The sequence below is a fragment of the Symphodus melops genome (genome assembly GCF_947650265.1).
Source record: "Symphodus melops genome assembly, chromosome: 2".
Classification (NCBI taxonomy): Eukaryota; Metazoa; Chordata; class Actinopteri; order Labriformes; family Labridae; genus Symphodus; species Symphodus melops.
This window is the reverse complement of record NC_136692.1, coordinates 2,511,778-2,535,986: the sequence shown is the minus strand read 5'-3', so window position 1 is coordinate 2,535,986 and position 24,209 is coordinate 2,511,778. Positions and strand designations below refer to the sequence as shown.

General features: G+C 44.3%; 1 protein-coding gene across 1 annotated transcript in view; it reads right to left on the bottom strand.

Annotated features, from left to right (window-relative positions):
- Window positions 1-3,868: 3,868 nt before the first annotated feature.
- usp43a (ubiquitin specific peptidase 43a) overlaps window positions 3,869-24,209 on the bottom strand; it is a gene marked incomplete at its 5' end in the record, with an annotated part of 81,178 nt that continues 60,837 nt past the window's right edge. The window contains 6 exons of the mRNA XM_079337611.1: window positions 3,869-5,598; window positions 5,687-5,848; window positions 8,207-8,365; window positions 10,377-10,629; window positions 16,266-16,385; window positions 23,966-24,095. Coding sequence (XP_079193737.1) covers window positions 4,418-5,598; window positions 5,687-5,848; window positions 8,207-8,365; window positions 10,377-10,629; window positions 16,266-16,385; window positions 23,966-24,095 — 2,005 coding nt within the window. The 3' untranslated portion in view covers window positions 3,869-4,417. The remainder of the gene's footprint in view (window positions 5,599-5,686; window positions 5,849-8,206; window positions 8,366-10,376; window positions 10,630-16,265; window positions 16,386-23,965; window positions 24,096-24,209) is intronic.

Sequence of the window (24,209 nt, the reverse complement as noted above, 5' to 3'; positions counted from 1 at the left end):
GTGACAAAAAGTGTCACGTTCTAATTCCAGTTACCACGGTAACCATAACTTCTCCTCTATCAGGGAGCTCCTGAGCTCTCTCCTCGGGACTGTTGGTGAGGACGGCCTGCCCTAACTAACAACCAACCTCTCTCTCTCCGCTCCAAGAGAGAGAGAGAGAGAGAGAGAGAGAGAGAGAAAGAGAGCGAGCTGCGGATATTTTATATATTTAAGTAGAGCGTCTAGTGGGAGGACATGTTTGAGCCCAGCTCACGTCTTCTGCCTGAAGTATAGCCGGCAGGCGTCGCTTGTTAATATGCGACTTCAGCAGCAGTCTCTCTGCCCTCCTTTGTCCACTGACTGGAGCCTTTTGTAGAACTGACAGGACTTTAAATCTTTAAGTTCAATGTTCAACCTGTTCTGATATTTTAACACCGTCCTTGATCTGCTTTATAAATGTCTGTATTCAACTTTAACATTTTCGGAAGAACTGCACAGACTTTCAGCGTTCTTAGCCTCTGAGTATCTGATAGACACCTTCAAAATAAAACTTTTTAAAAGCTTAAAACTTTCGACTTTAACTGGAAAATTAAAATTTCGCAGACGTCTCATCATGTCTGAGTGGGTTCAGTGAATCACTCTTCAAGAATCTTTGCCATTAGAAAAAATAGAAACGCCTCTTACTGCAGCATGCTTTTCATCAGATCAGGACTGATGGAGACCACCACGGATCAGGTGTTTTCAAGTCAATGGTCTTGAGTCAGTCTGGATCCCTAAATCTCTTGGTCTCGGTCTCGGAGCACTCGGGTCTCGGTCTCATTTAGCGTGAAATAAAGAATAACGTGCATGACCCTCATGCTCTGATCTGCTTCTGTCTGTAGTTATTTTGTTTAATTCTGTCCTCGCAGGCTGCATATAAATCCTGATTTTAAAGAATCTACTTTGAAGGGCGAATGTGACATTACTTCAGACTTTGACCTTTTCTCTGAAAATGATTTTATATTCACACTTTTCTTCCTCAGTGGGTTTAAGGGGAAAATGCTGAGATTGACGGCGTTTTGCTTGTTTGGTTTTATTCTTTGCATCTGAAGCATTCAAAAGGGGACATCATGTTATATAAAGCTTTTGGACTTTAAACCTTCAGATCCTGTTTGGTGTCCTTCCTTTCAGATGTTTTTTTTTTTGTTCACGTTGATGTAAGAGAGCACAAGCAGAATGACAAGTTTACAGTTGTGTGGGCTGTTTTGTAAGTATTGGGTGTGATTTTTTATCCTCGTGTTTCTGGCTGTAGCACAACAGAAGGACAATTAACACACGAAGAATGTTGAAGAGTGAGGATAAAAATAATGTGAGAAAAGAAAGACATAACAAGCAGGACTAAAAAAAAACATCTTGAGAACATAATAAACAATCCTTCATTCAGAGCTGACGAGGAAGATTCATAAAGCCACTTAAATGAATCCATCAAAATGAATCCATCCATGTACATTTACTGAGTCACTAATAAAAAGACAATTAACTTAAACAGGAAGTTAATTGTTTTCATTGTGAGGTTAATTTCCCTGGCTGGATGAACGCCGCCTTCCCGCCCAGATAACAAAGTGAAGAAATGCAGCTTGTTATTATGTTTGTGGAGGACGCAGCATGGAGCTGCTGAACTGCTGCAAAGAGTCATGAAAGGGTAACCTGTCGGCCTTTAAGTCATCAAATCAGGAAGCAAATCATCCAATTATACGGTTCAATCACACACAGTGAACGCAATCCCAAAAAGGAAAATACATTCAAGCTATTTTGTGTTTCCATTTTTCGATCGCTGTCTGGAGATTACTGCTGTTCAAATTTAAAGTTAAGGAAATGTTTTTTTTTGTTTCTGCAGACTGAGGAAGAAGAACCTGCTCAAAAGTCACAAAAATATTTAGACCAACTTTATACAGGGCTTTCGGGGGGGGGGGGGGGTGGGGGGGGGTCACATGAGGTTAATGAAGGTTAGCCAAAAACAAAAAACATGGGCCATCTGAATTTTAAGCAACAACGACCTCTGTGGAAGTCTCTCTGCTCCACCTGGCTCTAACCCCCCTCTTATTAAAAGGATCATAAGCAGCCCAGTAAACGTGACTATTGCATAACGCCGCTTATCTCAGATCACTAGAGCCACTCCAGGACGTGCACAGCGTTAAGATGCCCAAAAAAAAAAAGAAGAAGAAGAAGAAAAGGACATTTCACCTGAACAAGAACTTGTTAACAAACTTATTTCAGTCGGCTGCAAAGGCTGATGGGAGTGGATGTTAGCTAGGAGGATAGCGTTAGCAGTCCTCATTGAATGGGTATATATGTTGATTTAAATCACATGCTGGCAGGATCTAATCACGGAGCCTTTCAGGCGCCCGGCGTGTCGGCGTGCGCGGCAGGCTAGTTTGTGTGGGCGAGCAGATCGTTATAGTCTGCTCTTTTCAGCAGCTGTCCTGCAGCTACGTGATATATGCATCTAACTACCACTTCCTTTATCAACTTAATTGCACAGTTTTCTCCAACAGTGGAGCGTGACTTCAGCAATGAACATCAATGAATGCCAGTTCATGTCTGAGAGAAAAAAATCTTTTCTAAAAGGTTTTCTAAAGTTTTCTTCATGGACACAAAAACTTCATAATAACACTGATTTGATGTCTCACACTGTCATGCTTTACACAAACCCGATCCAAATCCATCTTTACCCAGGACAGCTGCTGAAAACAAATTAATCTTAAAGTAAGACGCTGGGCTCAGTGCGGGAAAAACAAAGAAAAACTGATGAATCAATGAAATAATTCACATCACACTTCAAACTTTTAAAGAATTTTTGAGGTCATGCTACTTTTCTAATAGTCATTTCTCGTCAGACCAGATCCAGCGGGTGCTCTTGGCCATCTTTGAAATCTGATAAACCATCAACCAAAATCCCAAAGTATGGATGATGCTGCTTGTCAGAGGGGTTTAAGGGATGTAATCCCACAGGATGCGAGTAGATTAATACTTCAACATGTCTGATTCTGGACGTTCGTCGTCAGACATGCAGCTTCCTTAAAGCAATAATACCTTGGAGTTTGGTTTGGGACACATTTGCCACCCGTCGAAGGTCTCTGAGTGCAGCGGCACCTTCTGAAGACACACATACTGTAGTGATGGTAACGCCTCCCCGTGCATCATCACGGGCATTTCTTTAGAAGCCGGCGAAGACGTTGTGAGGATCTGAACTACAACGTCAACTGACAATGAACTATATCGCTGTTGGATGGTTGTGTTTCCATTATCCGTGAGATAGATCATGATTGCACTTGGCGAGATGACCTCAGCCCGCTGCTTTAAGGTTATTTTGATTTAAAGGAAATAAATGCTTTTCACTTCGGGTCACCCTGTATCATCCAGTACCCAGGAGCGCTGCAGAGACAGGCAACTGCTGTGGGCCCTAGACCAGTAGGGGGCCCCCCTAAGCCAACCAAAGCGGTGGCTCAAGATGGAACATTTTGCAATGGCAGAAGGAAACCTGAGCGCACTCAGTGTCGTTGCCCTGCTAAGTGTCCCATGCATTATTTCTGTGGAAAGCAAAGTTTGGGAAAGAGGAAGAGGAGTCTGCATCGAGACACGTTGGTTGGAGGGGGCCCCCCCAAGGAATTTTTAGCTGGGGTCCTTATGGAGTCTAGAATCACTACTGACCGTACCCCCAATTGGCCACCCCCCCAGTCCTACAAGTCTGCCTTTACCACCGTCAGCTCACAGAGTCGGGATTTCATTGTTTGAGCCAATCAGAGTTTTAGAAGCAGGAAAACAATTCTGCAGATAATCACTGATTAGCACGTTAGCATTATTTCCACTGTACCTTTAAAATCCCAATAAACAACAAGGGCAGCCAGAGTGAGTGGGTACAAATCACAGCTTTATGTACGTTCAATAAAGCAAATGATTCAAGATGGATTACAACGGATGGTCAGCCCACCGTAAAATCATTACATTCTGATTGTGAGGAAACAAGCGTTGGGATTCTGTCACTCACGCTACAATCATAAGACACAAACGTGGGTCATTTTTCTTGTACATGTGCGTTTGTGAGTTTGGTTTTCTTGCGTCCACCACTCGACAGACAAACTCATTGGTCTAGACTGCATATTAGTTGTTCAGGCACTTGTCATTTAAAAAAAAAAACTGAATAAAAATTACTCTTTTTATCTTTGATGAAAGGTCACGCGTCATCTTGCTCTCTATGTTTCAGAAGTAAAGGACTTGTCATTTTTACTCCTTGGCGCAAGAAGGCTCTCGCTATCTAATTTTCTGCGAACAAAAGAAGGCATCCCGCTGTGAGTGGCGCTCTATTGCTTTGATCTCAGTGACCGGACGTCATTCACGATACGATAGCTAAAAGGCTTCGAGTGTTTGTGTGTGTGGATTTATTAAAATCAGCTTGTTGTCAGAAGCTTGACTCTGGGACTTTTTTTTTGCGTCCCAGCGAGGTTGTGCTGTATCGAGTCCTCTGCAGGGTTCCATAAGATGGCTTGTCTGCTGTGAGGCTGCGTGACGGCGCCGGGTTGGTCGACATCCCGTTGCGATGCAAAGACGCCGTCCTTCGCACGCTCTGCTCCGCCTTGTTGGGGATGTTGGACGAGCTCTGCGAGCGCTTGATGTCCGTCGAGGTTCGCCCGTGCAATTTCCCGTTTGCCAGATCGTCACTCAAACGGCCGGATCCATTCGACTTGGCTCCTTCGACCCCGGTGACTCGCCCTGCAGCTCCGTTGGACAGAGACGGTCTCGGGAGGGTTCTGCTTCGGCCTACTTCTTCAACTCCATCTCTGCGTGAATCGTCCTCCTTGGCCTTCCTCGAGTCTCTATCCTTCTTCAGGAAGTTACCTTTGAGGAATGACAGCAGTCCCTCGTGGGGCAAACTCTTGGGGACCTCTCCCTTCTTGGTCTTAGGGTTTCCTTCATATGAATCGTGGGGTTCCCGATCAGCCCTGTCACCTTTTTGCCTTCTAAGGGTCCCATCGTTGAGGACTGGGGTGCTGTAGCTGGGCTTCACACCAGCACTAGAACTCTTCCTGTTCTCGTGGTCCTCGGAGGCTTTGGAGGCGCTCTGCTTCCGGGCATCCTTTCTCCTGGTGAGGGTGTTGCTGCTAGCGCTGCCGCTAATATGTGTGGTACCGTCTTCTCTTGAGTGGCTGCCTTTGCTGCGTCTCAAGCTGGCCGTCTTATCCGATGACCTCCTCTGGCCCTCTGGGACCTGAGGAGATTCAGGGGGCGGCTCATCTTCGGCCTTCGCCACGCAACTCATGCCCCCAATACTGGGAGACCGTGCACTGGTTGTGCCCCGGCCGTCGGTGGATTCCTTTGCGCTGCGCGGTTCACCCATCAACGTGGTGATTGGATCCTTCGTGCACTTCGGCCGCCTGCCAGATTCCAAGTACTGCACCAGCTCCACAGGTGCCGGATCTTGGACCGTTAGAGGCACTGGGTTAGGTTTCCGTTTGTCTTTTGAACCAAAGGACCAGCGCATGGGAAGCATTTTGCTCAGGGTGTCCTTGGTTTTGCTGGGTGCTCTCATGCTGACGCTGCGTCCCTGAAGACCTCTGACAAGTGGCCTGGTCTCAAAACCCCCTAGCAATTAAGGAGAGGGAAAATGCTTAAAAAATAACTGAAAGGAGATATTAAACTGATTCAACAATGGGCGGGAGTGACCTCTTACCTTTTTCCTCTTTTGCACCGTCGTCAAGGAAGACTGGAGACTCAGGCGAGTCAGGTAAGGAAGACGGACACGTGGTTGAAGAGCGAGAGACGAGACTGCCTCTTTTGCTGTCCCCCGTGAGCCGGATCAGCCAGTGGTCTGACATCGATGAGCTTGTGGATCCTGTGAGTGACAAAGAGCAAAACGGGGGGGGGGGGATCAGGATGGGTTTGAAAAGAAATGGACAAGTGAAAACAAAAATGACGTTTTCATGCAACTTAACTGCCAACTTGTATTTCTGAACTTTTCAATATGCCAGTGTAGCCTCCAGCTTTTGGCCTCAAGCACAGAACGGGCGAAGAGAGGTCTGGCAAGCTCTCCTCTTCTTCTTTTTTTTTTTTTTTTTTCACCTCAAAATCGCAGCGCCTCATCTATATTTTAAACCCGCAATTTCAACTCCCGTCAAATGCCGAGTCATGTGTCATCCCTGGAGAAAATATATTTCACTTTGGGGAAATAACAAAGTGCTTTGTAAACGATGACCGTCAAACTCCTGCAAACAAACAGACTGAAGTGTCCAAGCAAAAAAAGTTCAGATTTAATTACTCAGTTGAACACTTTGTATGATTGTGTAAACTCTGTAAGTCCCACACTGCTGCAGGAAACACACAGGAAGTCATCGAGGACACGACCTCGAAGACTTCCTGTGTGTTTCCTGATTCTGATTCATATTGGCTCATTTTCTGCCTCCGTCTGCTCAGCAGTCCTGTCACCTGGCCAAGTCCCCAAACACATCCACTCATTATTTCTTCCCCACCTTCACATGGCAGAAATCCGACGACTGCATCCCTGTATTAAATATCCTCGATCCAGATTCAGTCCGCTGACCTGTGTTCCCCTGATCTGCACTGCGTGACGCCATCGCAGGTATTCCAATCCTCTATCACTCATGCAGTCATGGAACAAACATTTAAATATGGACTGAAGCTCAAATAGCTGAAGCAGAATTTGTTTTCTTCCTTCGTACATTAAAGGAAATCATATTACAACTTCTGTAATAAGATTTTAAAGATGTATTTTTTGGACTCTTTGTGTCTTCATTTTGGAGACATGACAGGAGATAAAGTTGGAAATGAGAAAGAGAGAGAGTGAGGGGGCGACATGTGGGAAAGACGTCACAGGCTGGATCCGAAACCCGGGGGACCTTTAAGGCTTCACTTCAGGTCAGGTATTCTGACGTCCATTTTAGTACAGTCAATGTTATTGAACTTTCTGAGCACACTTACACACAAACCTTTGTGGATGGAGGGAAACGGTTTTAAAATGCTCCGATGCAGAGCACTCAGGACGGATCAAGATTGTCCCCCCGCCCCCCATCCTCATTCCCCCTCTGGCCTGCACTCACACTGCTCCAGGACTGAGCTCCATTACCTCTTCTACATTGACATCAGAATACAACACATGCAAGGCATCGAGTCTACGTCTGCACATCAGAGACCAGCCCAGAGATCAGGACTCACCCTCAGTGAACGGTGACAGAGGGAAGAGTAGGAGGACGTCTGCGACTTATTGTTTATTGTTTATTGTAGAGAGAGAGAGAGAGAGTCACAGTGGATTGAGTCAGAAATGAGGGAAAGACAGAGAGCGTGGGAAAGAGAGCCAACAGGTTGGACTCAAACCCGGGGACGACAGCCTCGGCACGTGGAGCGCACGCATCAAACATTACTCCACCGGAGCCCCACGGAGGGTTTTTTACACCCTCCATGCTAAAACCAGGCAATGTGTTTTCTTCTTATTAAAAGCCTGCAAATTGAAATCTGGTGCGCCGGTGAAAGAAAAATAAAAGAAACTCAATCACTGCGAGAATTCTGTTCTTCCAATTCAACACCTTCTTTCATGTACAATCAGCAGGTTTTTGTAAGCGTGGGCGAGAATGATTTTATTGTTGGTGTTTGAAACTTGCAGAAGCAGAAATGTGAAGTTATCTTTAAAGTCCAACGCTGTGGCAAAACTTTCAGGTGTGTTTTTTTTTTTCGTTTTTTTTCCCCCTCAGCGGAGCTCGCCGTGCCTTTGAGCAGCTGATTTAATCTCAATGAATGAATCTCTTTCCTGGTAAAAAAAAAAATGTATATAAAAAAATTAATATCCTGAGATATAATAAGCAATATAATTTAGCAACTTAAGCACAAAAGAAAATATTTCTTTGAAAAAAATAAAAATAAAAAAAATGGGCACGGATAGCGACACACTGCCCAGCCCATCCACTGCAGCTGCTCCTCCGTAACCATGGCGATATCATGAAAAACAGATAGACTGTGTATTTGTTCAGAAAGATGGATGAGGAACTCGTTATGTTCCAGGAGCTTCGATCGTACAACATAATGAGCCCTCTGGAGTCTCACACAGGTTCGCTCATCTACACGTTACTTTTACCAGAAATTTAAGATTCATACGCCGGCCTTTAAAACCCCCACATTTAATTATGATGATTATTCGGATGTGTGTTGTGATGGTTGGGTTCAATATCTGCAGCAGACTTACCTCTGACGGAGCAGCTGGCTGACCACGGAGGAATGATGTTACGTCTCTGGTAGAACAGGATGTAGGCTCCTCTGGTGCACACTTCCTCCTCGGGCACCAGGTCCACGCTGCTGTCGTCGTAGCTGTACCACAGTCCGTCCACCGAGTTCCGACAGTAAGCTGTGTGCGAGACCACGACGACAACAATGAGCGAAGGAAGCTGAACACGTTGGAACACTTTTCCACACAGAGGAAGGATCACTTTAAGTCCGGCTCGACGGTATTTAGAATTTTTTTTTTCACATATGATACCTCTTCCTCCGCCTGCATCGCGCGGGTCAGCCGTTCTCTCTACAGGCTTCGAAAAGACGCCGAAGATAAAACCGGAGCGGGACGGGAAGTCCGACAGTGAAACCAGATTAAAACATGCGGTTCAGAACGATGACTGTACACGTGCGAGGGTTTCATACGTTGTTACATCGCTGACGTCTCATCGTCTCACACTGTCGCGAATGATTCTGTTTGATTACAGCAGGAGCGTCTTTGTCTCAAGCTATCCGTACAGAGCAGAACCACGATGCACCAGTATCTGGTGGACGTTCTGGGTTCAGGCCCCTCCTCCATGCTGGCCCCCCTGCCCCCAAATCAGAAAAGCCTGGACACGCCCCAGGTTAGGATTTACTTTATACTCAAATCAATTATTAGTCAAATGTATAAAAACATCAAAACTCACATCGATCTTTTTTCATTATTAAAGAAACGTTTGCAGCTGCAGTCCGAAGGCTTTAAAACCTCGCACGCTGGACGTGGGTGTCGAGGCCGGACGCTTTATTTGAGCTCATGACACCATCAAAGCCACGTCAAACAAAGACACGGCGCCTGGCCACACACGGCTGCTTTGCACTGATTAATAAAGAGCGAGCGAACGTGAGGGTCAAGTGAAGACACATTTCTCTTTGTGTGATGTTTGATTTCTCGGTGCTGCTGCGCGGACGAGCAGGTCACAGGGCGGGAGAAAAATGAAATACTCATTTTTTGATAAAAAGCCTTTTTCTATTTCCTTTAACAACATAAACAGTAATAAATTAGATTTCTAAATAATCAAGGACGCTTTGACAGAAAACAACAAAACACGAGGCCAATACGACAGAGAGGTAACATAATAATAATAATTTAAACTCTATTAATCCCACGAGGGGAAATTCAGTTTACACTCTGTCTGATAAACACACACACACACACACACACACACACACAGGCCGAGACACACACTCATGCACAAACAGGATCCTGGTGACATGCATTAATGGAGAGGTCTCAGAGCGAGGGGGGCTGACCACAGCGAGTGCTCCAGAGCAGTTTCAGGGTTCGCTGCCTTGCTCAGGGGCACCTCGGCAGCGCTCAGGAAGTGGACTGGCACCTCTCCAGCTACCAAACCAGTTTCCAGACTTGAACCGGCGACCCTCTGGTTCCCAACCTAAACCCACTACAGACTGGGCTACTGCCGATCCCCATAACGGGAGCAGGATGGGAGGCCATGTGGAAGAGGGGAGAAGACCCTGACCCCCCAGGACTGAAGGTTGGACCTGCAGGTGGGGAGCCAGGTTGTTAAGGGCTCTGCAGGTAAGGATGAGGATTTTTGGGGTGGATACACTGGGGGATGGGAGAGGCAGTGGAGGTCATGACATTTCTAGAGTGTTTTGGATATGGAATAATATTCAGCTCCAGCTCCGATGTGTGGTCATGACTGAAAGCATTTCTGTCACCTTTTCTTTGCATTTAATTCATTTAAAACGTAAAGAAAGGTCGCAGCTATACAGAAAACATAAAGCTGCTGGAGTTCACAAAGCTTTCACGTGTTCTGCAAACAAAGACGTGTGCGTCAGCCGCTCGTCCTCTCAGCTCGCCAGGGTGTCTGCAAGGATGTGATATACAGAAGGACGAGAAAGAGTCTTACATTTCATTTCATCCAGCAGACGGTTCGTTAACAAACAGAGCGACAGAGTGTGGTGGGGGAAATGTGTCGAGCACTCTCGGTTAGTGTTTCCACACACTCCGAAAAAATGTCCCTAAATGTTCAGGGTGAGCTTCAATGTTAAAGCCAGACAGCAGCCTTACCTGCGTTCAACGTGAGCCCGTGTGTCAACGCTGCAGGAAACAAGCTGTTTAAGCGAGTCTCATGAGAACAAACCTGTGTAATGTCCTCCGTGCATGCCTCCGTGATGGTTGCACACGGCGTACAGGTCGTACAGGTAGTCGTGGGGGAGGCTCATGTCTGCAGGCTGCTGCTGGTGTTGGCTTGACGCCTGCTTCCACGAGGGCGGCCAGGCTCCTGAGTTCACGTTCCTCAGACTCTGGCTCCTCTTCACCACGTTGGGGGCCATGTCCAAACCAGTGAGGGGGAAACGCACCAGCGTCGACAGCTTGTTCCTCCGCTCGCCGACCTGTTCCCACAAATTCTTCGTCTTAAAAACAGTTCATGTAACAACAGCACAACATTTGGGTGGGTTTGACATTGATAAATAAAACGATTGTTGACGAGAACTACCTTTTGTTTTAACTCTAAAAGAGCAAGTCATGCAACGTGAGTGGATCAGAGCAGCAGACCAGACAACCATGAGTCAGCAGTATTTTAGGTATTTTAGGTTTGTCTCCACAGACTGCAGCTGCTTTTAAAAAAAGGCTTTTTTTAGATGTTTTATGTGTTTTTAACGACTCGTTCATCCTTTTAAACTCCGCAGCACTTTGAGATTAAAAAAATGCAAAGTGCTTTACAGATAAAATTTATTATTATTATTATTAAATAATTTCCTAAACCAGTAAGTGAGAGTAAATGAGGTGTTTGTTTCACACTGTGAGAGTCTGCTTCAAACCAACATCCAGCGTGGACTGCACCTGACTCCTGCCTTTTAATTGGTTTAGTTTAAAATAAGTTTTGGATGAGGAAACGGCTGCAGCTGATTCTTATTGCGCCCTTCAATGTGCAGTATTTTGGCTTCATCCTGTTCAGCTGGAAGAAGCTGAATGATGCTGTCTATTGATGAACAGTCTGTGTTTAAAACCTTTTTTGTACAAAAGCTGAAGCTGACAAGTATTCTGACAAAGTGGACGACAACTGATAGTGATCAAAAATCTGTTTTTTTGAAATAATACCGCATCAAAGACAAACCGGTGAAGTGCCAAACTGTCTGACGAGACGCCGACCAGTGGGAAGCTTTCAGGGTGTTTGAGCTGAACACCATTAGTAATGTCACAACAGGATTTTTTGCTTTTACTGAAGTTCAAATTCAAGAGCGTTAAATCAACTCTGACCGGTGTGGGGAGAGTGGCTCAGACTTTCTAAAGAGAAGTTCAGCAGCACTATGGGGTTTAGGTGTGTGTGTACCCAAATAACCTCAGAGAGTGTGAATGCAAATTGGTTGCATTTTCATTGCACACACAAAAAAAAACACCCCTGCCCTTGGCACAGGCTCTGAAAGAGTAACTGACTGAAGTGTACTACAAAGACTGAGAGAAACAACAGTCGTGTGGACGGTCAGGCCGGGCCTGGTGGGGGGAGCATATAGTACCTGGTAGTGATTACTAGCCAAGCCAACCTGGGCTTGTGCCACGTGCAGTTAGGAGAAGCAGGAAGGTGCTAATCAAGCAAAGGTTGGAGGGAGAGTCGAGCTGGAGCAAAAATCCTTTCCCCTGCATTATATATCAAATATATCAAGGTGTAAAAAGACAGAAGTCTGTGAGGAAGGTGCCAGCCAGACAAACTTGTGAAATAATCTCACGACTTGTGACAGAGCCCGATGTGATCAGACTGTCCAGTAGAAGCTGGAGCGTCTCTTTGTCTGAACCCGGCTGAGTTAAGCAGAACAAAGCCGGAGGCGGTGAGCTCACACACTTTGACTTGACTTAATAAAAACACAACAAACAATGATGCTAAACCAGAAAAAAAGAAAACTGACCGAAGTACCGTTTGAGGAGCAAAAAAGTGAATTTCATTTAGTGAAAGAAACACACACGAGCTTACACCCTCTCGCAAGGACCAGAATGCTAGTGCTAGCATTGCTAACGTTAGCCCAACTCAGCAATCCAAATCACATCGACCGGCAGACTATTCTAAATAAATTAGCTCTATTGTGTGTTTTCCTCCTTTTAGTCTTTAATTAATGTTCACATTTAACTGAGTGGGAAATCAGTGTCTATAATGAAGAGAGCGGGAACGTCTCTGATGAGTCTCTAAGGGGAATTAATGCATTCTGCATTTTAAACTAAATATAAGAATATATATATATATAATATATATATAAGAATAAGGATGACAGCTACAGCTGGACAAACGTGGATTTTTAGCAGGACAATAAAAGTAGGAATGTGGAGGAGAAATGTGTAAGCGTAAAGGAGCCACAGGGCAGGAGCTGTCATGGCGACGTGTGGACGCCGCTGATGAGTCGCCGCTGTTTTGAAGCTCAGCTGAGAGAATGAGCCTGAATGTGACGCTGTGTGACACAGAGAAAAAAAAAAGGCTCCGTTGTTTGTGCTTCCAAAAATCCTCTTTTTTTCACAGCAGGCATTTCGGCTTGTCACAGTGGGAAAAGCTTGGGTGTTACTAATATCATTAAAGATTCCACATTTCTCTCCAGGTGTTCCAGTAAGACCTGACAGGGATTCGACTTCCATTTGGACCCTGAACAAAGAAAGAAAGAACGGCTGAATTTTTACGCGCTCTTCCTCTTGCTGTCACAAAATGTCTCACGTCGAGAAGAAATGCTGGCAACATGCAAACAGCAGCCATGTTTACACGTCTAAAAGTTCTTTCATTTAAATCACTGTTTACAAGGACCACACATAAAGGGCTCCTATCTACATGCATTAAGCAATACATCCGAATAAAACCATATTTCACATGCTCAGAGCTGTGATTACAGTCTCAAGCAGCAGAAAAAAACCCAAAAAAAACATGTAACTTGTGAGACATTGATCTCTGTCTCTCTGTCTGAATGTGCGACCTGGTAGAATTGCGAGGAAAAGGTGCAGCAGCAGCATCCTGCTGTCTGATGCTGCACTGTGATGGGCTTTTTAATTTTTAGTTTTTGGATGGAACCCATGCTTGTCTGATGCACCGCAGGTAAAAAAAAAACACTGCAACACTGAGTGGGAGTGTGCACGTGCTCACACAGCTCCGGGAGGAGACAAACCTGTTACCGGTAAAAGTGTAGCGACGGGGGGGATAAACAGTTGACTGTTAAACGCCCTTATCCGAAGTGTCCGAGGTCACAGGACTCGTTAAAAAGCTTTGCAGTGGGTTGATCCACGCTGAGTCAGCGAGGCTCCATGTCGACGCAGGTCTTAAATAATGCATGAAGACATAAAGGATCTCGAGCCCTGATTAAAATGTGTGTATTACGTCTTAACCTCAGAGGAGGAAGCAGGAGGGTAGAGACAGATTTTATTTTGTTTTGGACGTTTCTATCGAACCCGACAGAGCAGTGGTCAGGATTGTTATTCTCACTTTTTTTTTTCTCTTTATTGCTTTCTTCAGGTGTGCTGCCTGTGTCGCCTGAGTTATTATGAGTTGTATTGTTCAGGCTCTGATGCTGCTGTGTGTCGTCTGCAGGTTGCCTTCTTATGCTGGTGTTTTCTGGTTGCTTTTGTTGTTTTGTTTTCTCCTGCACGTGTCGAAGAACTTTCCTTCATACGTTCACGATCGGAGCGTTTCTACTGATGCACTTCTGTGAGAGGACGTAGAGTCATGTCATTTTCTAGATACACCCCACTCACAGTCTTCTATCTATTGCTCCAACAGTCTGCTGTCTTCTTAAGGTTTAATTAAAAATTAAATTGTGATCATGATTATGCTTTCGCAGCACCTACATTTCTTTGCACAAGGACGAAAGAGATGAACGAGGCTGGCATTTAAAGTGGGGTTTTTTTGCATTTCCTGATCTGCTTTAGTTTTAAACACCGGAGGTCAGATTAAAGGCAAAGTGAAATTCACACTTCCACATATAGATAGATAGATAGATAGATAGATAGATAGATAGATACTTTATTGATCCCGAAGGAAATTCAAGTATGCAAAATAAAATCCATAATTTCTTGTTTTATTACATCCCCAGAGGGGGCGCTGTTTCTTCCGCTGGTGGTGAGTCTCAGTTCAACAACACAACAGTGATGTTTACAACAAGGTCATGTTAGCACGGAGCATCAGCTGATCCAACAATCAGCCAACATATTGTTACGAGCACTTTCATGTGTCATTAAATCAAAGTGAGCCGACCCAAAATCAGCGGCTGTGAGACCTCCAATCAGCCACGACGAGACACCATCATCACTCTAACCTCAGGCCTTCACAAAGAGTTCCTCTCTGTGAAGCAAAATGACATGGTATTGTCTACCAGATGCAGTAATTCATTTTGATGGAAAAAGATGAATACGTCTGCATTACTGACGAGTTTGAGAGGAAACATGAGACTGCACACAGGAAGCCTCTCAACAAGTACAACTCCAGCAAACGTCTTCAACCTTTCCTCTCACCATCCAATCAAATCCTACAAAAGGTTGACCTTGTAGGCGGGGCTTTGAAGGCCGTTTTGGACGCCCCTGGGTTTGCCAGATATGAGAGCAGTTATCAGGTGAACAGGTGCTGCAGCGATGGAAGCGGGCAGTGGAACTGCTTCAGATAGAAGTGATTGTACCCGAGCTAAAAAGCCTCTGCATGTTTCTAATAAGCTCCAGCAGCAGAAAGCTGCTCAAACTAGGATCAATGTTGGAGATGCTTTTGAAACATGGAGAGAGGTTAGAACGCAGAAAGCTTTACAGACCCATGCAGAACACTGCTCCTTTAAGATAAAGCAAATAACAGTCTTTTTTTAATGTCATAAAACATGGCTTGTTGAATCTTTGTTTGTTTTTTTATTACAGACATGCACAGTTGCAGTCACATATCTATCTCTATTTATAGCCAATTATTAATATTCCGCCATCTTCAGAATGAAATGAAGGTTGTGAGGGGCATAAAGGAATTATTGTTTGCTCCATCTCGATCTTACGCGGCATGATGGATAAAAATCATGAACCCACAGATGAAAGGTATCTGCCAATATGGTGATTGCTGTATTGTCCAGCCGTGATGAAAAGAAAGCAGATGGAAAAGAAGTGATGAGATTGTGCAACCCACGCACGCTCTACAAACTTTCTGACTGATTAGCGGGGGCGGAGCTTTGTGATGAATGACATTTTCCTCTGCGTCTGGCTCTGAGCATGTTTAATGGATTCAGTATCCTGCATAAAAACCTGTTTTTTGTGAGGCAGAAAAACTTTTGAGGGAGCAGAGCCGCAGGATGCTGTGCTATCATGAGCCGTAGCATGCCAGGTGTGCAGAGAGCCAAATTATATTATTCAGCGAAGGGACGAACTCTGTACGCTGCAATGCATTGGACTAATTGCAAAAGATTTTAAGCTGTTACAACCTCCGACTCTGCAGTTTTCTTCTCTGGCATTAAAGGACACATCTTCACCTCCTTCTCAACCAGTTTTAATAAGTCTCAGAGCTCCTCTTCAACATGTGTGTGAAGTGTGTTGTTGTAAATCCTCTCTGATCCTGTATTTGATCATGTCTATAAACCCCTCTATTCCAGCCCTGCTCAGAACAGGCTGTTTCTGTGTCTGTAGCTTTAAATATGTAAATGAGCTGTGTCTGACCACGCCCCCTCTCTGGAAGGGCTCGGGTGTACTCGCTGCTTTCTGGCTCCATGTCCTATTGTTTACGGTGAGAAGGCAGACTCAGAGGGCAGAACAAACACCTAGCTGTGGGAGTGTCACCCACCTGGGGGAGGGGCTACTGCCCTTTGTGATGTCATGATGGGAAAATCTCCAAGATGTGCACACCAAATTCTTACAAACTCTTGCTGGCAAATTAGTTCACTATAACAACTAACTTTTAAATATGTTTGCACCACACAGTGACGAAAATGCTCTGTAGAGGTGAAGACAGTTAAGTCTGTTAATTTTCATTTTATTGCTCTTAATTAAAAAGTGCTGATAACAGCATGAAGAGACAAAACAACGGAGTTTATGAATCACTTACCTGTCGAAAGCGCTTGAGGTGTAGAATGAGGATGTCAGGCAGCGTCCACAGGCTCATCTTCACCATGCCCTGCTGCAGCTGCTTACAGTGTGGACACTTCCAGGCATCATCCGGGGCGAGCTGGGGGTCAAGATAACAGGATATTACATTTTGATAATATCGCACAAGTCGAAACTAATTGTGGTGATTACATTATAACAGCGCAACAGCCAGTATTTCCAGTATCTTTGGGGGGGTTTTAAGCCTCTGGCCCTTTTGTGTCATTAATCTAACTGTGATTATACGATTCTTTAAAAGCACAAATATTGTATTGGAAATTTTGACTTTGGTCAACTTATAAGATAAAAATCTAAATTCTGAAAGGTGACACTTTATAGATCGTCTTAATATGAGGGAAGGCATTAGTAATCTGGCCCTTCCCGTGAGGAAGAGGATCACCTTTAAACGGGCTTTTAAACTAAACTTGCCGCTCTGTTTTACACCTGAGGGCTTTAACATTTTCTTCGCGGTGTGAATACTGTCTCTTTCCATGGATTCTGAGTGAAGTAGTATTTCTGTGACTGCTTATTTCTGCTCGCTTTAAGGACGTAGAAGCTTCTCACTGAAGCTAGAGGAATCCAGAGGATTATGTTGCAAGTTGCAGCTGAGCGTGTCGGACATATTAAAGACCCCGGCTCGCTGCTCATGCAGGGGGGGAAAGTGTGAGTAAAGTGTGGGTCTGATACAGGAGACCGGTTCACTGTCTGACACCACAAGTGTGCAAAGGATCAGGAAACTTCTGCATGAAGTAATTGTCAATTACATTTAGTCTCCACCTTGTGTTACTGCCAGTCATGGTAAAATCCCAACATCGACTGTTGCTATGGTTACAGGCAGGGTTTAAAAGGAGCCCATTATCTCCCTTGACTTTTTAAACACCGAGGTTGCAGCTTGGCTAAAGTACTGAGTGCTGCAAATCTCAGGCAAACTACGCTCCAGTTCTAAAGTGTTCACTTCAGTGTTGTTGTTTTTTTAGGTTTTTGATTGTAGAGCTCAACACTGAAGCACGAAAAGAAATGAGAGTTTAATTATAATGTCAGGACTTACACTTGAAGAGAAAAGCACCAAAAAAACTGATCTGTGTGTCTACACTGAGATGTAATTACACCAGGAAGGTTTCAAATCAGCATTTAAATGCTACTTTCGTTTATTTTTCCTGCCTTTCAACTTCAACCTGCTATTTAAAAGCTATTTAATAGTTCCAGGTAAAAGTCTGATGTTCAAGCTGACACTTCTTCTTCACTTAAAAATCAAACAAAACTGTCCGCTCTTTGAAGCCTCCTATCCAATGAAATGTTTGAATCTGCATATTTACTGTCTGTAAGATTTAATCAAATCAGTTATGTATGGTGGAGTTTCTTCAGATTCTATCAGCTCTTTATTTTTGGGCTGTTTGAGGTGGAGACATGTGTCTGATGTGTTTACAGACGCAGAAGCAGCAAAAATACAAAGAGCAGTTTCAACACAGATTGCACAAAACAGGAATAATTCCTTATTTTTAAAAGTGGGCAGAAAAGATATTATTCATTTTTTATATTTTATTAATCTCTGAGGGACATTCTGGTTTTCCATTCTGAATTATTAACACACTTCTCACATGCACAAACAAGACCTGCGTTAGTGGAGAGAGGTCAGAGTAGGGCTGCGACACAGAAGTGCTACCAGATCAACTTCCATATCATGGTCTGCATCGGGACTTGAACCAGCAACCCTCCCTTTCCAAACCCAAGTCCCTACAGCCTGAGCAACTGCCGTCCAAATAAGTCTTCTCTTCAAAGAAGTTTGGACTGAAATGTAGAAAAATGGACCGTCTGCAGAGATCCTGTCCTTGTGCATGGATTTTCATGTTTTGCTTTGTTTTGGTTGACTCAGGATGTGATTGGGCAGGGAGCTGGCGCGCTTCCATCAGCCAATGACAGCACAAAGGTCATTTCAGGAGTGAATACTTTACAGCAATGAGATGCAATTCAAACCAGCAAAATATGATGGACTTTGAAGTAGCAGCAAAGGAAAGAAGATATGAATATGAGGCGAAACTCCATGAGGATAAAGCTATTCCCAAAACGAGGATGAACCTTGGTTTGACTCTCCCCTGCAGACGTGGAGTTGGCCTGCTTGCTGTTGGACAGGCAGGTGCCAAACACCGATGGTTAGCTTGTAGCGTAGCTACAGAATGTACCATACGCACTGAATCCTGCAGTGAGCCCAGGAGGAGGGGCCACTTTGTATGTTGTTTGGACGCTGCAGTAACATTTGCTGCAGACTCTACTTTTAACACAGAGCCAATGGAGGCTAAAAAGATGTATAACATGACCTGGTGTGAAATCAAAACTTTTATTCACAAAATAATGATCAAGATATTTTCCTAACAAAATAAAGTTTTCTGCAATGATGCCCCTACAAGAACTGGATACCAATCCAGACGCCAGTGGTTAGAAGGAAGGTATCATAAGTTGGGAGAATGTAATCTTTTTGTTTGCCTTGAATAAGCCTCAGGCAGAGAAAAGATCGACTCTGCAAAGAAACAACTTGAGCTGAAAGTTTCAATCCTATCTATTGCTAAGGTCTGCCCCGTTGTGTGGGAAGAATTGTTTGTGTGTGATAAGAGAAAACACCACATATTGGAGATTGATATTGGCAGACAGGTTTTTCCTCGGTGAATTGCGTGCCGTGTTATTAACAGAGAGACATCGTGGTAAAAAAATATGTCGACAGAAATCAGTGTGATAAACACTGTGTTCTTTCTCCTTCAGTGTAATGACTATATTTCAGAGATTTCACCTCTTGTTGATCGAGCTGAAACGACTGTTGTACTTGAATCGGATGACAAAGTAGAAACATGCCACAGGAAACATTTCAGTAGTCAACTTTTCAGAGGTGTTTTAAAAGTCTGGGCGAGTGGTGTTATCACTTAGCTATGTTCACTGCTTGAAGGCCTAATTCACTGAATATTACACTGGTGATATTCAAGCACAAACATGCGCACAGCGTTGTCCAGCACTGTGCAGTTTGCTCTTGTTTTGCTTCTGGATGTGGAGAGAAGCTATCCTAGCTAGCTAAGTTTCAACACTGAAAAGAAAGCTAACCTCCCTTGATGAAGTCAATGACAACTTGTGCAAAATGAAACACTTGTAATACTGCTGTGCATGTATGCACAGGATCTGATTTGTCATGCTGCCAGCCACACAATGCTTTAACCCCAGATTGTGCAGAAATGGTAATAATGTCAAACAGCTGGGTGTGACGTCCCGTATATGTACAGACTATGGCGCAGTTTCCGCCAACTCTCAGCCACGTGTCTTTTGTGAATCAGATCTTTTTGCAAAGAGAAACAAATGGGACACCCCCCCCCCCCCCTCCAAATGAATCAATTATGGCTCATTTAAATACTAGCATACAGCAGCTGCGTGCAGAGATGCTGTTTGCTTCGCAATGCAGTTTGGAGTGCGTTTAACCCTTTGCATGCCTTTTGTGTCTTTTTGACCGATTTAGTTTTGTTTTAGCTTGTGCAAAGTTTCACACAATACTTCAATGGTCTGATATATAGAGAAATAGTCAATTGATGTCCAGTGAGCCAGTAAGCGTGCAGACCCCCCCTGGCCAGTGGGCTTTTGGATAGTTCAGATACGAGCCCTCAAGCCCTGGACTTCATGCTGGACGAGGTTTCTCCTGCTGAGACAAGAGGCCATTCCTATTCGGTATGTCTGAAAGTATCCCAACGTTTGTTAATTATTTATGTTACGTTCACTAATGAGGCCAATGTTCAAAGACGAGATGAAACATCTCAGCCGCCTGGTGGAGGATAACAGCATCAAGTCCTTCTCGCTTGTTCTGGTTTTGTTTTTATAGTACATCTGTAGTCTGAACAGTATTGAGCCATCAGGGTTTGTTGACAGAAGAATTGCACTGCTTGTGCATCTGCTAACCCTTTGCAAAGGAGTCAAAAAGACCTCCATTATAGTCTCAACTCACATGCAAAGGGTAATATTGAATAGAATAAATCTTTAATGACGCTCCAGATACATAAACTAGTATAAAAAGATCCAGGCGGTCAATAACACAGACAACATAGAAGCTCGGCTCACGAATTAAAAGATTCATGTTGTAAGATTTAAGGATGTTTCCTAAAGACATGTTCAGATGCCAGAGGGAGTCTGTAGCGCCCCCTAGAGCTCAGAGGCTCAGACTGGTAGACGAGAGGATGGAGAGTTATCTGCTCCCCGCTCTCTTCTTCGTCCCATCAGTAGACAGTTTGCCTCGTTTGCCTGCTGTTGACACAATCTCAGACGAGAGTCTTTAATCTACAGCTCAAGTGACAATACAAGGAAGGAAGGTGGCGAGTTCGGACACACCGACTTTAAAATGTGCTGACTTGACATCAAGGCAGGAGATAAAGTCTCTGTGGGCACTTCTTGAAGATGCACTCTGTATTTTCAGAAAAGCCGGCGGTCCAAAATTGTGCCGCAGTATTTCAAATCTTCCACAGTTTTAACAAGTTGGCTGTTTATTCAGTGCAGATAAATGGATCGTTTTTGCCTTCGTGACATTAATTTCCAGCTCGGCTGGTGTGGCGCCGCGTCCCCGGGGCCTTTATGTAGATAAGACTACGCAGCTTCACCAGAAGCATCGTTTTTCTCTAACAAGCAAAACAAGGGCTCGACCATCTGTGTATTTAAATAAACTGACATTATCCTCATTGATCCTAAATTCACAAGTGAATAGAGAAAATCTCTGTGGGCACATCTGACATCTGCGTCCATACTCGGATCAATGAGCCTTTTCAGCTGCAGTCAGGGAGGAAGCTTTGATTCAAACGCCGTAACTCACATCACATCTTTCAAATCTGCAAAGTTAATAAACTTGAACTCTGCATGCTACAAAAAGACTGGAAAATAACTGAACTGATTTCTTTAAATGCTTTTAAATCCAAGCTGAGAGAATTTGAGACACTCTCCTTTACTTGTAACTGTTTTTAAAAATGTTTTATTACTCATTGTCTTTTATCATTTTAATTTCTGTTAATTGTCTGTATGTTGTGAGTCTGACTGTGTAATGTTTGCTGCCTCTTGGCCAGGACTCCCTTGAAAAAGAGGTTTTTAATCTCAATTGGATTTGTTTCCTATAAATAATAAAGGTTAAATAAAAATAAAATAAATAAAAAGTTGACAAAACCGCCACGTCATGAGAGCGCCTCGACTGTCTCCACACTCAGAGGCAGAGTAAGAGCACAGTGTGTGAGGCAGGACGGCTGTTTGGGCGTGACCTCAGCATGATAAGCTTTGCCCTCGAGGTGGAGCAGGTAGAGGGAACTGAAGGTGTTGGATCCATTCGGAGTGACTCCGGTTGTTATTGTGGGAAGTGAAAGCAGGCAGATCCCAGTTCACCTTAATGACATTCAGCCTCTGACTGATTTATCTCCGTGAACATCTGCATGCACGTTTAGCCAAAATCCTTCGAGCTGAGAAACAAAACAGTGACTCTCAAAAATGAATTCACACTAAGTGAAGCACAGCTGCTTCATTAGAGCTGCTTTGTTTACACCTCGGCTCACAGGCTACAAAGGACACACAGCAGGTGAGCGCTCACTGTTTCACAAAGGCTGCTAATTACACCGCTCTTCAACTCCACTGGCTCCTTCCTGTCGCTCGTCGTACATGTGGATGGGAAATCGAGCTCACAACAAAACTTCATGGTGCGAAGACGTCCTCCTCCTGTTTGAACACTTACCTGAGGTGCAGCTCATCTTTTCTCCCCCTAACTGACTCACTCACATGTTTGGAATAAATAAGCATCCTTTACTCAACAGCCCTGTTTCCCTGTCTCCACAGCCAACTGTTCCCCTCCACATCACTAAATCACAGCGCAGCAGAGTGGAGGAGGAGGAGGAGGAGGAGGAGGAGGAGGAGAAGAAGAAGGAGGAGGAGGGAGGAGGAGGAGGAGGAGGAGAAGGAGAAGGAGAAGGAAGAAGAAGAAAGAAGAAGAAGAAGAAGAAGAAGAAGAAGAAGAAGAAGAAGAAGAAGAAGAAGAAGAAGAAGAAGAAGAAGAAGAAGAAGAAGAGAAGAAGAAGAAGAAGAAGAAGAAGAAGAAGAAGAAGAAGAAGAAGAAGAAGAAGAAGAAGAAGAAGAAGAAGAAGAAGAAGAAGAAGAAGAAGAAGAAGAAGAAGAAGAAGAAGAAGAAGAAGAAGAAGAAGAAGAAGAAGAAGAAGAAGAAGAAGAAGAAGAAGAAGAAGAAGAAGAAGAAGAAGAAGAAGAAGAAGAAGAAGAAGAAGAAGAAGAAGAAGAAGAAGAAGAGAAGAAGAAGAAGAAGAAGAAGAAGAAGAAGAAGAAGAAGAAGAAGAAGAAGAAGAAGAAGAAGAAGAAGAAGAAGAAGAAGAAGAAGAAGAAGAAGAAGAAGAAGAATCAAGGATTCTATTCAGGTCGGAGGTCGTCCATGGGGCGGAGCTACGCACTGACAATAGTCGCAAAAAACGGATTACTACGGAAAGTGAAGATCCTTTTTGTGTGTCCAGCTCCAACCGTTCAGGTCGGATCAGCAGAAGGGAACCAAGAAACAGTACGGATCAGTTACTTTGGTACCCTTACCAACTTTTGACGGTGGAAACTCGATTAAATGTTAAACAAACTGAACCGGCCCACATGTCGACAGCTGACTCTCCTCTTCTTCCTCTTTTTAATTGTTGGTCTTTTGCTTGTTTTTCCATGTATTCAAAAGAAGTTAATTACACACTTGTTCAAATCAGCAAGCAAGCAATTATTTCATGTGCTCAGCGACAGCATGGCTCAGCGCGGCACTGAATAATTTGCCCAAACAAAGGACTTGAATAAGAGGATTATGGTCCAATCAAAACGCTGAAGCAGCACGGTGCTGAAGTGAGGTCACCTGAAACGTCCTGTGTGCTTACAGAAAACAAATCTCTCAACTCCACGTCTTCATCATGTCCCGTCTGTTCCTCTGTAAGGGAGTCCTGTCTGGGGTAACCAGCAGAGTCCGAGACCGGCTCCAACACTCCACATCCAGGGTCCTGATCCACGCTTGGCCCCCGGCAGCACATCACCCCCAAACCTTCATCCATCTCCACTGGCTCAGTTAGACCCAGAATCCTCCTCCTCACATGTAAACCCCTGCATGCCCTCTCCGACCTCCTCCACAGACGCCACGTCCAGAAACCTCCAGTCCTATATGTGACCATACTGTCGTTTTGTCACATTAAGGCAGCCTTAGGCCCCGCCCACATGTAGCCGGGTATCTCACAAAACAAAGATATTTTTCTACGTTTTGGCCTCTCATCCACGAGAAAATGCAGATTTACGGCAACAAAAACGAAGCTTTCAAAAACCTCCGACCAAGGTGAAGATTTGTGAATTGTCTGTTTTAAGCGTTTGCATGTTGACGGCAATTTCTCATGAGTCATGAATATGCTTTAAAAAAGCACTTCTGCGGTTAGGTGTGGATGAAGTTTTTTCTTCACAACGCTCGATGTGTACGTGAACTCTTCAAGCTGAAAGTTTGAAGCATCAGAGGAGCTCGCTGTGCACGTGACGGATGACTGCTAAGCCCCATCAGGACTTTCTGATGGTTTATGAAATGTTCGTGCAGCTCACCAAGGACCCGTTAAAAAAAGGCTCAACAGAAGATGTTCTCCGTGCTGCCGAGGGTCTCACCTGCTCTTCTTTGGTATACAGCTGGAAGCATTCGTCCAGCGTACAGCTGTGCTGCTGCAGATGCTGCTGCTGCTGGTTCCTCACACTCTCTGCATCCTTCACCACCTCCTCCTGGATGCTGCCGAACAGACTGAACACACACACACACACACACGATTGCAAAACAGTTCATTTCATGAAAATCACACATTGTAAACTAAAGACACACTCGGACCCCCATCAAGTTTCTACCTCCTTTTCCCCT